The sequence below is a fragment of the Rhinoderma darwinii genome, chromosome 13, assembly GCF_050947455.1.
Source record: "Rhinoderma darwinii isolate aRhiDar2 chromosome 13, aRhiDar2.hap1, whole genome shotgun sequence".
NCBI classification, from domain to species: Eukaryota; Metazoa; Chordata; class Amphibia; order Anura; family Rhinodermatidae; genus Rhinoderma; species Rhinoderma darwinii.
The window spans coordinates 38,447,900-38,462,329 of record NC_134699.1 but is presented as its reverse complement, the minus strand read 5'-3'; the positions used below and the strand labels follow the sequence as shown (position 1 = coordinate 38,462,329).

Sequence of the window (14,430 nt, the reverse complement as noted above, 5' to 3'; positions counted from 1 at the left end):
ACAAAAGATGAATTTGGCACGAAGGGGTTAATACTTGCATCTGGTGACACCCCTCGTCCGCTCTAATACCCCCCATTAAATGTCTTTGTTCCCCAGCGGTACAGACTCTTGACGATTTTATAATTACAGTCATTTTGCAGTCGCATGCAGCTGCCTGTCCTGATAATCTAGAGCCGGTCTCCTCTCATCGATGATCGTGTAGTCATAAAAAAATACTAGCAACATACAGGTGAACACAAAATAAATAAGGAGACAGGTTTTTTTTTTTCTAGAAACATTCATTAGCTTCATGTTTTAATTATTGTATTTTATATACAGATGTAACAAAAACTTGACGTAAAAAAATAAGAGAGACTAGCTCAGTATCAACATATAGAATTAATAAACGGCATCGTACAATACACCAGGAGATGGATCTCAAAAATCTGCGGCCAAAATACAAAAAGGGAGGAAGATGCCCTCTGGTGGTTAAGAAGTGCAATGTTATCACTCCATTAATCCTATTTAACTATTCACATTTTTGATTTAGGAATGAATACTTCCACCTAAATGTTTGTGGCAATGAAAAATGCAGCCATTAGATATTCATGATACATAGGTATACCGGATTCTCAGATCACGCTACTGGAGCATCGTATGGACGAGGGGACACGACATGGACCCCTGCCAGAGTATCTTCTATAAACAGCCATTGCAGCAATCTATGTAGGACGCAGCTAGAGAAGACTTCATGCCCCATAAATTGGGGAGCTCCAACTCTCCAGGGTCCAGCAATTCCATGACCATTTGTAAAGCAATAAACGGTCCCTATAAAGTCGGTGTTGAAGGAGGACTTGGTTTAATCACCCATTCTCCATTAGGGTTGGCATTGTACAAGTCCAATAAGTAGGTATCAGGATCCAGGCAGTGTTCACCTAGGTAGAGAGACATCAGATAAATTACGGCTTTCCATTATCTCCTACTGCAGAAAATATGGCCATAGACTTTAGTTGGCAGATCCTGCTGATATTAATGTAATCTGCTGACAATCTCGTGTCCATGGGGCTTGTCTGATAGTCCCCATGAGTCCGCTATCAAGGAAAGATGCAGCAGGCTAGAACTTTACTTTCCACATACACTACATGGACAAAAGTATTTGGACACACCTCTTTGCATTCATGTGTTTCATTCAGTCGCATTACCACAGGTGTAACAAAATCAAGCACCTAGACATTCAGTCGCCTTTACAAAGATTTGTCCTACATCACCAAGCACAATGCCAAGCGTCAGATGGAGTGGTGCAAAGCACTGGATTCTGGAGCAGTGGACACGTGTTCTGGGGAGTAACGGAGCACTCTGGAGGTGGGATAATGCTATGGGGTTGTTTTTTCAGCGGTTGGCCTAGGCCCCTTAGTTCTAGTGAAGGGAAATCTTAATGTATTGTGGACAATTGTATGCTAGAAATGTAAGGTCTATTTATTTATAATGGGAAGTCATAAAAACTCCTGTAGGTGTAATGTGTAGGTGTCCAATACTTTTGGCCATAAAGTGCATTTTTTATTTACTGAAGAGAATCAGAATCAGGGTATTATTGTCACTGCTTATCTCAATCTATTGAAAATACACTAATATTTGCATCTGACGAAGCCAAACAGGCATGTTAATGGGAGTTGCGGTTGATGCTGCTCATCTGATAGCTTTCGAATGTTTATGTCAAACTTATATCTGGGAAAAGTAGGAAAATTCTTACCAATATTTCCTCCAACTTCATAAAGCTCCAGATTGGAAAACGAAAATGAACTATTACTGAGAAAAGAGAGAACATGAGGAAAGTTAATTCAGCAGAAAAAAGGTAAAAGAAAAAATAATGGTGAAGGAAACCGGAGCATCAGGAATTAGTGCTGGTTAGTTTATTAGTCATGGGAAATTTTTACTTAGAAGTTTGTTTTTTAAATCTTTGTTTTAAAAATCACTGAATTTATTATTCTTAGAACTACAACAATCAAAGAATACACGATTTAATACAATTAAAAATACATTTTCCATTTTGTTTTTCTGGCAAGAACGAGTTTTTAAATACCCAGTTAATAGAAGGGGGTCTCCCATTCAGGACACTTATCTATTAGCCAGAGCTTTGAAGCACCCCGCAAGTCCTCAAACAGGTTATGGAAATAAATGGGAAGGATGTAATACTTAATTTCCCCTCTGGTAATGCTGCAGGGTAATTGAACACTTGCTCCCGAGTTCCCCCAAAGATTACGGCCGATATTTTCATAGATAATCATGATTCTAATAGTTTGATAACTAAAAGATTTGTACCATTTGATAAGACCCATGGTGCTGACCATTTGCCAGCTACGATGAGTCAAATGCTCCTGGAATTTCTTTAAGACATCTGCTGCCTGCATGCCTTCATTCAGTTGAATAGCCAAGGAGTCTTTCACAAATATAGATGCTCGAATCTTTACTTGTTTACAGGGCTGCAAATGAGGAAGAGACAGGAAATTGTTAATTTTTTTTAATCTGTGAAATTCAGAATAAACAATTTCATTCTTTACTCGCACACAATGGCGGAAGCCGAAATTCATAAGGCTTAAGCCAACAGAGATGAATTTGCAATGTAATTTTTTTTGGGCTGTATGGTCTGTACATTGTAATAAGTGATAAGAGAATTTGTCATCAAGACCTCTTTAAATTATGGCATCTATCAGATGTAGCGCTAAACTAATGGGGCACCCATACGCACCAAATTAATAGGCCCTTACACCCCACCCGCAAACTCACAATCAGGCACAAGGTAGCATGTGGCATTAGTAAACCAACTTGTTCCCCTCAGTAGCAAGTTAAAAGCCTGTAGGTGGTCCCTCTAAGCCAATCAGGGAGAAGGATTGGTTGTTTAATATACAGCGCCAGATTCCTAATGCGCTCTCCACAAGTTGGAAGTTCAAGGGGGTGTTCAGTGGGGGCTGTTGGGGCCTCTGTCTCAGTAACAGATTCGATTTAGTATAATGTATGCTTTCACATAAGCTACAGATCAAACTAAATATATACATTGTTATAATATAATTCTACTATGCCATTATTGAACTACCACAGAAAATATCCAATAATCCATGGTAAGTGGCCCAAACCTCTACACACCTCTGTGTGATTCTTCTCCGGTCTTTCCTTGTCAAGGTTGATTTTACGCAGGAAATGGAGTAGTCGTCGCTCATTGAATCGCTTAGTGCTGTTCTCATTCATCTTGCGGACTTGGGACAGCAAGAAAGTTGGAACCTAAACAAAATAATATGATATATACACCTTACCAAACTAAAACGTAACTACAAACTTCATCCAGGAATAGACATAAAATCATTTTCAGTCTAAAGATCTTTTGACCTGTGCACCCACCAACATGAACTTTCCCCCATCCTATAGTGGTAGAGTTCAAAGCAACTGCCGGACATCAGGGCCCACAGAAAATGGTCCCTTGAGAAATTTTTCTCATACTTCAAGGCCACCATAAAGTGCCAAGATAACACTGTCATATACAGCCCACATAATCGTTCTATGTAAGCTCACAAACACAGTGACCTCTCTCCTTCTATCCGATTGTTTGTTCATTGGTCATTTGACTTGTTCATTCCTTCAATTGTGAAACCCTGGGGACTATGTTGGCACTATATAAATATTATTAGAATATATTGCTCAAATACTATGCAGTATCAAAATAATGTTCCCTTAAAGACCACACATAATATGATCATATAGTTCCCAAATGATACAATTTCATTCTCAGTGGGTGGTCTTCGTTTTCTCCCAGGGTTCTTGTCCTCAAGTGCTTTCTACAAAACAGAAGCCCTGGGAACTGCCCTGTGTGTCACCCCCTAATACTGGCTCTTCCTCTGATTCCACATATATTAAAGGGGTTGTCCAGTTTCAACAGATGAAATTATTTTTTGCATAAATTAAAAGTTATACATTTTTCCCCTTTTACTTCCTGTAATAATTCCAGTGGCGTAGCTATAGGGGGTCGCAGCGGCCGCAGTTACGACTGGGCCCCTAAGCCTGGGGGGTCCACAGAGCCCCCGTTGCCACACAGCGCGCTAATGATTAAATAAACTCTGTGCCGTGACGCCGGCACTTCCTGATTACGGGCACGGCTCCATATACCTCCCATGGTACACTCAGTGTACCATGTGATCGTGACGTCACGTGAGGGGCGTACCAGCAAGCGTGGAAGAGTCGGTGCGGAAGATACTGGAAGAATGGCACATGCGGCTCGGACGTGAATCTACATATTAGAGGCATGAAGGGGTCAACAATAGAATTGAACAATAGACATTCATACTTTCCAATACACCCGGTCTCTCCACTGTGTGCAATGGAAAGTTCATTATATCATTTTGTAGAGCTTGTTAGTTGTAGAATATGTCTTTCTTTCATACACTTTGTACTTTGAGATGGTGAAGCTTGGGGTGGTGGGATGCAGTGAACTGGTTGGAGATAACATGAGGGGTTATGTATCTATGCTGTCTTTGTGCTGCCTCTGAGACACATTTTGTGTGGCATTTCATAATTTAACTTGAGCTAGAGGAAAGTCTGTATTATAGGTCTAACCGGCCATATGAACATGGCACAATACATTAAGAACAATGAAAAAAAAAAAAAAAAAAAAAAAAAAAAAAAAAAAAAAAAAAAGGTACTCACCGTCCACAACAGGTCTTGGTAATGCACCATAGCCATAACCAGCCCAGCCACTCCCTCTGCCTGTTGTTTCTCTCCACCCTCTTGGCTCTTGACCCCGCTCCCTCGATAGAGAAAAAGGTTAGGTGCCATGATGGTGGCAATGTTCCACAGAGACATCAGGTTACACTTTTCATGAGAAGCCACTTTACGGAGAAACTCCAGCAATGCCTACAAGACAGGGGAATAGGTTATCGGACTATAGGCAACGATGGGCGTACAGAAGTAGTATCTCAGGTACAGAAGACGAACGTTACACAGAGTTAAATTGGAAATGCAATATATAAATAAAAGGAGTAAAATACCAATTCTAATAGAGAAATTTAAGAAATTACGGGCTGCGGTCCACTAAATTTTTCTTTTGGATGTGCATAATGGATATTAGTAGAAGATACTGTACAAAATATCGGAATATAAAAGTAACCACCATTCAGTAAACTTCCATCAGTCTATTTGTTCTCTTCTTCTCCGTCTTTGCCATTGTTGGGCTCATCACAATACGATAGTTTTGCAGAACTTGTGTTAATACATCGGGTGTCTGAGGTTATAATTCCATTTCAAAATTGTTCCTCTAGGCCATTCAGGTTTTATGTCTTTTCCTGGTACACAGTGGTCTTCAAGTGCCCCATAAGTAAAAATCAAGTGGGCTAAGGTTTGGAGGCCGCTCTACAGGACCATGGTGACCAATCCAGGAACTGGAAACTACAATACCCTATGTATGTAGGCTTTTTCGTCATCCTGTAGACGTGTGTGGTCTACTGCATACTTGAGATAGATAGATAGATATATATATATATATATATATATATATATATGAATGACACAAATAAGTGCAGGGTTAGGACCACCCAGGAATAGAAAGAAAGCAAAGTGCATCAAACATGTTCTGCACTGCTATGAGGCTGACACTACAAAGAATATAGCGAGTATGGTATTGAAGGTGTGACCAAAGTATTCATAGATGGCATTCTGAGGAAGTCCCACTCTATTAGCCAGAGCGGAGAGCAGCTATAAAGAGCCTCCTTGCTTCTGGTGGACCCCACACGTCCATGAATTACACAGACAGTCTATTGATTTATAAGAACACTGTGTAATACTTTATTTGCCCTGCGGTGGTGCTGCAGAGCAGTTAAACACTTGTTACTTTATTTCCTCACAGATTATAGCCGATTCCTGGGGGGTTTCAGCTGCATGACATCTTGTGCTCTGCATATCATCAGGGGACAATTCTAACAAACAAGAATTGTTCAAAGTAGATAATCCCTTTAGCGGTTAGCTACAGTACATGAGTGTATATTGTACACTAAAGACCTCTTCATTCATATCATTTAAAAGTTTATTATTTTGAAAGATGGTTGGATGAGGAAATTGTAATAATTTTAACGAAAACTTATTTCTTATATGGCAGAAGAATATTTTTATATAAAACAAAAGCGCAAAACATAAACTTTCATCTACAGGATCGAGTCAATGCTGCTGCGTGAGCAGACCAGGTACAGACTGGAAGACTAGTATAATTTAATAGTACCTTTAAGGTGCTGCGATTAGCCTCTGGAAGGACCAAGATAAGTAGGTTCAGAGCTTGGAGTCTTTGTTTTAAATCACTGATTTCTGCATGAAAAATAGAAGTGTTTAATTTCTTCATTATAAAACACAATTCAAACTATAATTTAAAAAGCCATGATGTAAACAGCACAGATAATATTAGGAAAGTATACAAGATAAACCGGTTTTCCCAGTATACAATGATGATGATCATCTGTTGTCTGGAATTTCGTCTTCATTAAACAACTCAGACTTTATATGCAGAAATCCAGCTCTCAAACAGTAGGTTTAAAGGGGTTTGTCCATCAGGGACATTAATGGCACATCCACATTATGTGCCATGAATGTCAGATAGATGCGAGTCCCACCTCTGGGACCTGCACCTATCTCTAGAACGGGGCCCCCTAATCCCCCGTTCTACCTTTCTCAGTACCCGCTGCCTCCTGGGCCCCTTCGGAACTTCCAAAAATGTAATCAGGTAGCACGCGAGCTACGCCGCCTCCGTAACGGCCATTCACTTCTATGGGAGTTACGAAAACAGCATAGCACAGTGAGCTACTCTGTTTTTGTAATTTCCGACCATGTAATTAGGAAGTGACTGGGAGGCAGCGAGAACCGAGAAACGCAGAACGGAGTTTAGGGGTTCCTGTTCTAGAGATCGGTGCGGGTCCCAGAGGTGGGACCCACATCTATCTGACATTTATTGCATATCTTGTGGATATGTCATAAATGTGCCTGATGAGCAAACCCCTTTAAGAACTATCTTAACTTAGTGCAGTGCTGCCCACACATGCCAGGCAATACATTATTCAGTTGACCTCCTACTGGAGTTTATGCAGTACTTTTACCTGAAGTAATGTGGGAAATCACTTCCCTTACTACATGGCCGCAATCCATAACCACAAATAAATCATATATAATAGAACAAGACACTTGTGGGGTTTAAATAGGGGACCTGTTCCTCACAGCAACAACGTACTTAGGGCCACAGAACGAGCCTTACCAGGCTGCTGACGTGATCAGTATAGATTGCTAAAGATCTGGGAGAATGAATGGTCATACCTGCCAACAGTCCCGTTTTTCACAGTACTTTCCAATGAACCGGGTCTCAAAAAGGAGCATTCATGGCATAGGAATTTTTAGGGGGCATTCCTGAGCATAGCAGGGGTACGACTTACCAAACTTATTCTGTGATTTGGAATTCAGATGTTGGGAGGTATGCTTATGACGGAATAATTGATTGGTTGACAGTTATCAGTCCCAATTCCCATAATAAAATGAATGTTTGGTCAAAAGTGTTATTTTAATAGAGCAAGGCAAGATACCTGCAAAGCTGCACATTTGCAAAGAACTCATAAGATCTGAAACGTCATCTTACGAAGTGATCTTAGAGGCACCGTGGAACAAGAAAAACACGACTAATCGATTCTAGAAATAGCCCATGGACAAGAGTGGTGCTATGTGTGATATTGCAGAGCAACCTCATTTAAGCAAAATGGAGTGAACTGCAATACCCCAGCACCACTCCTGTCCATGGGTTTTGTTTCTGAAAGATAGCAGTCATGTTTTTATAATCTCATACAACCCCTTTAAATATAGTTAAAGAGAACCTTTCACTACCCCAGACCTGTGCAGCCGAGTGCACCATCTTATAGGCACTGCTGCACGCGCTGCTCTCCTCTCTCGCGAGGTCAGTCTTCTCATCACTTGCTGACAGTAGCAGGAGAGTGGCAGAGAGTGCGTGCGCACACGCAGCAGAAAGATCAATCAGATGTGGACAGTGTCAGAGCGGCTTCTACTGTGTGGACATTGTCAGAGCTCTGACTCTCATGCCCCCTGCCTTTCTATGTACAGAAACGCCCCTCTGACAGTACAGGGGCTAATTTACATATCGGGCGCCAATATCTCCAGAACGGCTTAGACTACACAGCTAATTCAAATTCCCCCGAAGGCTGTGCAGCAGCGCCTATAAGCTGGTGCACTCCGCTGCACAGGTCTGGGGTAGTGGAAGGTTCTTTTTAAACAAGGATGTTTTTAAGGGCTCAATCGAGATGCAAGCTTGAGTTTTAGGATTTTCTTTGATTCCTCCGTTTCCTTTAAACTTTCAGAGAAAATCTTGGGACACAAAAAAAAAAAAGTAAAAAATAGAGATACCTCTACCAAAGACTGAATTTTTTGTTTGTGTTACTCTTTAAAAGGTCTTGTCTAGTTTAGAAACCCCATTTTCACATACCCTATTAAGGAATTCTGAGTAGGGGTAACTTTTAAGGATTCTCATCTCTTGGCCAGAGTGGAGAAAGGGTACAAAGAGTATCTCCAGTCATGTATTTCACAGATGACCAACAATCTGATTGGGCACTACGTAATGCTGTGTGGCGCTGAAGGGAAATTGACCCCTAAGTATACGTTCACACATAGAATTGCTGCAGATTTTCCATGTAGATTTGCGAGCAGAATATCCACAGCGTATTAGAGTAGCAGCAAAGTGGATGAACTTTAACAAGTTCCACAGAATGTCAATTTATGCTGCAGAATGGTTGCAGTTTTGTTGTGAATTTTCCCCAACTGTTGCGATTTGTGCTGTGTATAAAGTAGAAAAATTTTAAAAAAAGCACCATTTCCAATTTAAAATAAAAAAAGAAAGTCCGTAATCACGTCCCCTGGTGTTTCTATAGCGATACCGTACTGCTCCCAACCTCCTGTGATGACATTTACACCCAATCATAGGCTGCAGTAGTTACATGGGACGCAACATCCAGGGGCAGACTCAGACCACAGACCAGGCAAGCAGGGACTATAGTCTTCACCGGTTTCCACACAGATTACAGTGGATCGCTGGGTGGCCAGTGGAGGGACACTTTGTCATCAGCTTATGGTTAAGGGATCTTCTAGAAAGTTGGGATTGTCCAAACTGGAGCTCCCCTGACCGCACTGGCAAATATCAAGAATTGTCCTGCCCATTTTCGAGCTGGTGTCATTTCAGCGAAGCAAACTATTTGTGAAGCATTGGATGTGGCACACGCTAGTTAATATTAGTGGCTCTAGTGCAAGTACTTACTCTGCACAGCAGTGAAGGCAGGTAGATATTCAGCAGTAAGTAATGGGACAGGCAGTTCTCGGAGGAAGAGCTTCAGGAGACCTGCAGCATCGTGTGGATTAACGTCATCCCAGGAGAAGAGACCAGCATAGAAATTCCTCTCTAGACGCTGCTGTAAGGACTACAAGGGAACAACAAGAACATATGAGAAAACTATTGTACAATAATATGTAACCATCAGCGTGATGTCTGGAATATTTAACAATATGGAGAAAGGGTATACTTAAAAAAAATAACTAAACTATATATACACACACACACACACACACACACACACACACACACACACACACACCTATACATACATAGTACTTTGTATTTTCAACAGAAGGGGTCTACTGCGATCTAGAGAGACAAATCTGCCCAACATCTTCCAAAATCTAGTACCACAAATGTTTATTACCTTCATTCGTGCCTGTGAGCCACAAATTCTTAAAATACCCTGAAGCTCCAGACCATTCTTTTCTAGACAGTTCAGGATCTGCAGAAGAATACAGAATATTGTTTATGATCTATGTGATAACCATATACAATGAAAACCCATATATCCCATCCAATACATATCTCCACTCTATAGGAGGAGGCTCATGTATCAGAATGGTCTTCAAGAAAAGTAGTCCTGTTGTTGCCAGTTTCCATATTTCATTTTTAAGAGTTTAGAAAGGATGCTGAACAAAGGCAGACACTGTTGATATATGAAGCCCACCATAGGCCTATGACTAAAGTAGTTTTATAAGTGTGTATATATATATTTCTATTTCATAACCACCCCCCCCCCCCCAAAATAAAAAAAAGTATACATAAGGATAGGGGTATCAAGTTTGTTTCCAGGTATTCCTTCCTAAGGGGGAAAGGAATGTCTCAGTAGGGGTTATCATGTAAAAGAAAATCCATGTCATGTTATATAGATTTAGAAGTGTAAATGTGGTCGGTTGTGTGGACAGCACTACTTCTATAAAATAATGCCTTCCACTTGTGCTGTATTCAAAGTAGGCAAAGTACAAAGTATACAAAGTAGGCATAATGAAAATAGTAAACCCATCGCGGATATAAAAAGAGAGGAAAAATGAAGAGAAGCCAGCACTATGTTTGTATCTAGACTGGATGACTATTGACCTTGGTTCCTTTTTTGTACCACAAATTACAAATGAAAGAGCAGCTCTGAGGTTCAAACTGCAGCTCTAACAAATGAAATATTGTGCAAACGAATAGGAGGAACATTCATGAAAACATGCTACAGGCAACTTCTCCATTTATATAAAAAAAACAAAGCCTCTTGTCAGAAGATAAGCGACACAGCTCAGTCCTTACCGCCTGTAGGATGAGTGGGACCTGCGTATTGGTGATCAGTTTCCGATCCTGTTCCAGGAGAGCGGGGAGAGATACTCCAAATAACCGGCTCTCTAAAGGGGACAATAGATTAAATCATACAACACTAGGTATGGACAGAAACTAGTGTAGTGTATAGATTGGTTCAGATGGATTTCATACAGATCATGAACTAGACTTCTGAAGGCGTTCACTATACATCATTGTACTATAGCTATACTTGAAGTTGATGGAAGTTCATGTAGATACTAACCTGTAGGCTTACGCTTGGCTGCTTTATTTCTCTTAAGATCCAATTCTAAAACATCACAAAGTGCAGTCAGTTCGATGAGAGCAAGTGCAGGCACCTGCTTCATGTCAGAAGACGACAAGTCAGAAACCCGCGTGACACCAAGCCTTCCCTTTTGTATCTGAAAATGCTGCAGGCAAAAGAAGCAAAATGGCAGAGTAAGGCCCATCGCATGGTCATGACGAGAAGAAAAGTTTCGGTGCTGATGAAGCATTAAGTCAGAAGAACCTATTAGCAATGACTGAATTGTCACTTTAATGAACTCCATGGTTCTCCACTTGGCAAGTAAGCTTGATGGGGAGGTGAAGGTGGCGCACTTCCCCAGTTGGATCAGGAAATGGCAAAAATTGGAAACTCTATCAAAGCGCTACTGACCATAAATTAGGCAATGGTAGTGGTGATGTTTGGCAACTAGTTTATTTAAGGCTTCACTTTACCACTTTGACCACAGGAGAGCAAAGTTTTACATGACACTCTTCCTTGTAGCGACGTGAGAGATCTTGTCCAAGTGATAGGAGGTGGGCAAATTGGTGAGAAGTCCCCTTTAAAAAAAAAAAAAAAAAAAGAAGACACTTACAGGTAAAGACTCTGGTTGCCAGGCGGTTTTGCAATCCTCATTGTGACCAAATGCGGCTTGATCTGAATATGCTACCTCCATGTTGTAGACATCAGAGCCTCCCGAGTGTCCGTGTAAGCTGGAAGGAGCTTAAAAGAAAAAAATTAGTAATTAAATAATTCAACAAATTTAATCTTCAAAGGTGGAATAAAATGCAACTTCAATAGCCTACAGCCCCATACTGGAACATCCAGCAAACATGCCTGGTTTCTAATCCCACACAATACCTTAATCCCATTGCTCTATTTATCTGGCTGTACATTATTTAGAATGTAGGGATTAATAAATCTGCACACTTACATTTTGGCGTGTTCTCCGTGAAAACATTTGGGTCTTCTGTTCTATTACTTCTGTCCATTTCATTCTCCTCCATAACAATATTCTATAGGACGATAAGGGAATTAAAAAAATAAAAATAAAAAGTGTGGTAAAAAAAAGTACTAAAAAAGAACGAACGACTTCAGTACATTTCTACCCTATGCGTCAGGTTAATGTCAATTAACTATATACATGTAGCAATAATTATTTGGGAAATTATAATGGGAAAGGGAACCTACTCTATTAAAAATAAAACACCAGTAAATAATCTGTTATCTGTTTCGGGACTAACTGGATGACAAAGAATATGGCCTCCATGATAGGTCTTACAGGGATGGTTACCTAGACTCCATAGCAGAGGTGGACTGACTATTAGGGTAGTGCCGGGGGATTTATGGCTAGCAGGGTCCCAGAACCACTCAGATAAGGGGCTGTCTCGTCATAGATTTCGGTGACATATCAAGGATATGCCACCAATGTCAAATCAGCTGTGGTCTGACCACTTTGAAACCAGCCTATCGGTACAACAAAATGACAGCGGCACTACAAAAGCGTTGTACCACCAGCTTATAGGAGGCCACATGGTGATCCCACCAATGTGACTGACTTAGACCAGGCTGAAGATGGCTCAAATTTATCACACAGTGGCGTATGATAAATTTGGCGCATCTTGCGTGACACTTTTTCCTATACCTCCTCTTGGTTGGCTTAGTTTTCATCTGGCTCCTTTTAAGCCATGTCCGCTACACCACACTCTTTTCCAGACATATTTTAGCGATGAGCAAATATCTGCTCTTAAATTAGTCTTAAATTAAATGCGCCAAAAAAAAAAGACGCATTTTTCAGCCCATTCCAGATGCGGACACAGTAGTAAATCTTCTCTATTGTGTTAACCTGGCTCAATAACTGTGGTGGTTGATAAGGGGCCCATGACCATTATTGCCTGGGGGACCAGACCACTCTCAGTCCAGCGCGGCTCCATAGTTATGCTGTAATACATCTATTGCTTAATAACTAGACAGGTATGTCATTCAAGACTCTAGTACGGCGGGGTCATAACCGCAGTGGGGCCTGGATTTACTAAAACTTCTGGGAGCAATGGTCTTGAATGGTGATCCCATGGTTATAGTGGATTTCACGACAGTTCAGGATACTCACAGTTCTGCTAACCCTGTGAAACACATCCCTGACATCCCGTGCAGGTTGTTTGGAACGTTTCCGAAGGGAGCGACTATAGCTGTCGAGGCGACGCTGTACGGCTGCAGTCTGTGTTCTTGTAAGTGTTGATAAGATTAAGACGTTGTCTTCTGTAGGATTCAGGTCACTAATAAGAGGGGAGAGACCGGTGTCTTGCAGCCAATCGGCTTCTGCTTCCCCCTCTAAAATAAGATAAAAAAGTGACTAGTCAGACTCTGATCAATGTATGCGATGCCAGTCCTGTTATTTTATTTTGTATTTCTTTTTGCACAAATATCCCTTTTTGAGTACTGACATTTTTAAGTCTGTTTAGTTTTTGGAATTCTTCTCTTCCATTTGGCAAGTATCCATCGACACTGTATCAACATCAGTCTTGACCTCTATATTAAAAGGGGTTTGTCCGGGATTAGAAAAAAAATAAAAAATCATCATCTGCTATATTCCAGAAACAGTGCCACTCCGGTCCATGGGCTGGGACTGGTATTGCAGCCCTTTTATTCCAGCTCATTGAGCTGTTTTGCAATACTATTCACAGCCCATAGACGAATGTGGTGCTGTTTTTGGAGAAATAGGAAGTTCTCTGGGCACTGCCATTACTATGAGGCTTTGATCACAGATATTTGTTGAATATCGGACCTATTTTGACCTCATGTGTCCTCTTCCAAATAAATGCTACAGAAAATACAACAAATTGCATGAATTTATAGACTCTCTTGTCTATTTTTTCCCCTCTCTTGCCCATCCCCTCTGCAGACAAAGTGGACCGCTGCAAGTTGGCCCTATAACCCTTCCCCCCTGATGGTGTAAACTTGCCCAGTGACGCCCCACAAACTCCAGAGGGGAAAGAGGAATGGAAAGGGGCAAGAGTGCCGAACCCGCATGTCCCAGGATGGCATTTGTACGGTGGAGTAAGTCAGCACCCAGAGGTGGACCCCATTTTGCTTCTCGTCATAAGGTCCCCTCTTACTTGAATAAACTGAGTAGATTGTCTAGAACTAAGTTTTGAAACACATGTAAATCAACATAAGCACTGAGGAGTTTGGAGGATGGTCTTCAATATCATAAACACACATATCATATTTACTACCAGACATTATGATACTTCTGGTCTTACACCTTACCCGGCCAGCCGAATATGCAGTATGCTTAAGAGAGAACATGGACTTAACCCAAAAGGTAGGATCAATATTGAACGATGACTTGTCTATGTCAATATAAAGAAATAGATCGACAGGGAGGCTCCAACCTTGTTAGAACAATCACATAAATGACATGATAAATTCTTTATGTATTTATGAGACTCTTTTAACTATAACTTTTTCTTACAATATT

At 40.9% G+C, this 14,430-nt stretch overlaps 1 protein-coding gene across 1 annotated transcript in view; it reads right to left on the bottom strand.

Moving 5' to 3' along the window:
- Positions 1-322: 322 nt before the first annotated feature.
- ARHGAP40 (Rho GTPase activating protein 40) overlaps positions 323-14,430 on the bottom strand; it is a 29,625-nt gene continuing 15,517 nt past the window's right edge. The window contains exons 3-15 of the mRNA XM_075846828.1: positions 13,060-13,280; positions 11,884-11,965; positions 11,545-11,672; positions 10,932-11,097; positions 10,661-10,752; positions 9,753-9,830; positions 9,311-9,470; positions 6,236-6,318; positions 4,672-4,878; positions 3,121-3,255; positions 2,299-2,459; positions 1,730-1,785; positions 323-914 (exon numbers count right to left, since the gene is read on the bottom strand). Of these exons, the coding sequence (XP_075702943.1) occupies positions 808-914; positions 1,730-1,785; positions 2,299-2,459; positions 3,121-3,255; positions 4,672-4,878; positions 6,236-6,318; positions 9,311-9,470; positions 9,753-9,830; positions 10,661-10,752; positions 10,932-11,097; positions 11,545-11,672; positions 11,884-11,965; positions 13,060-13,280 (1,676 nt within the window). The 3' untranslated portion in view covers positions 323-807. The remainder of the gene's footprint in view (positions 915-1,729; positions 1,786-2,298; positions 2,460-3,120; positions 3,256-4,671; positions 4,879-6,235; positions 6,319-9,310; positions 9,471-9,752; positions 9,831-10,660; positions 10,753-10,931; positions 11,098-11,544; positions 11,673-11,883; positions 11,966-13,059; positions 13,281-14,430) is intronic.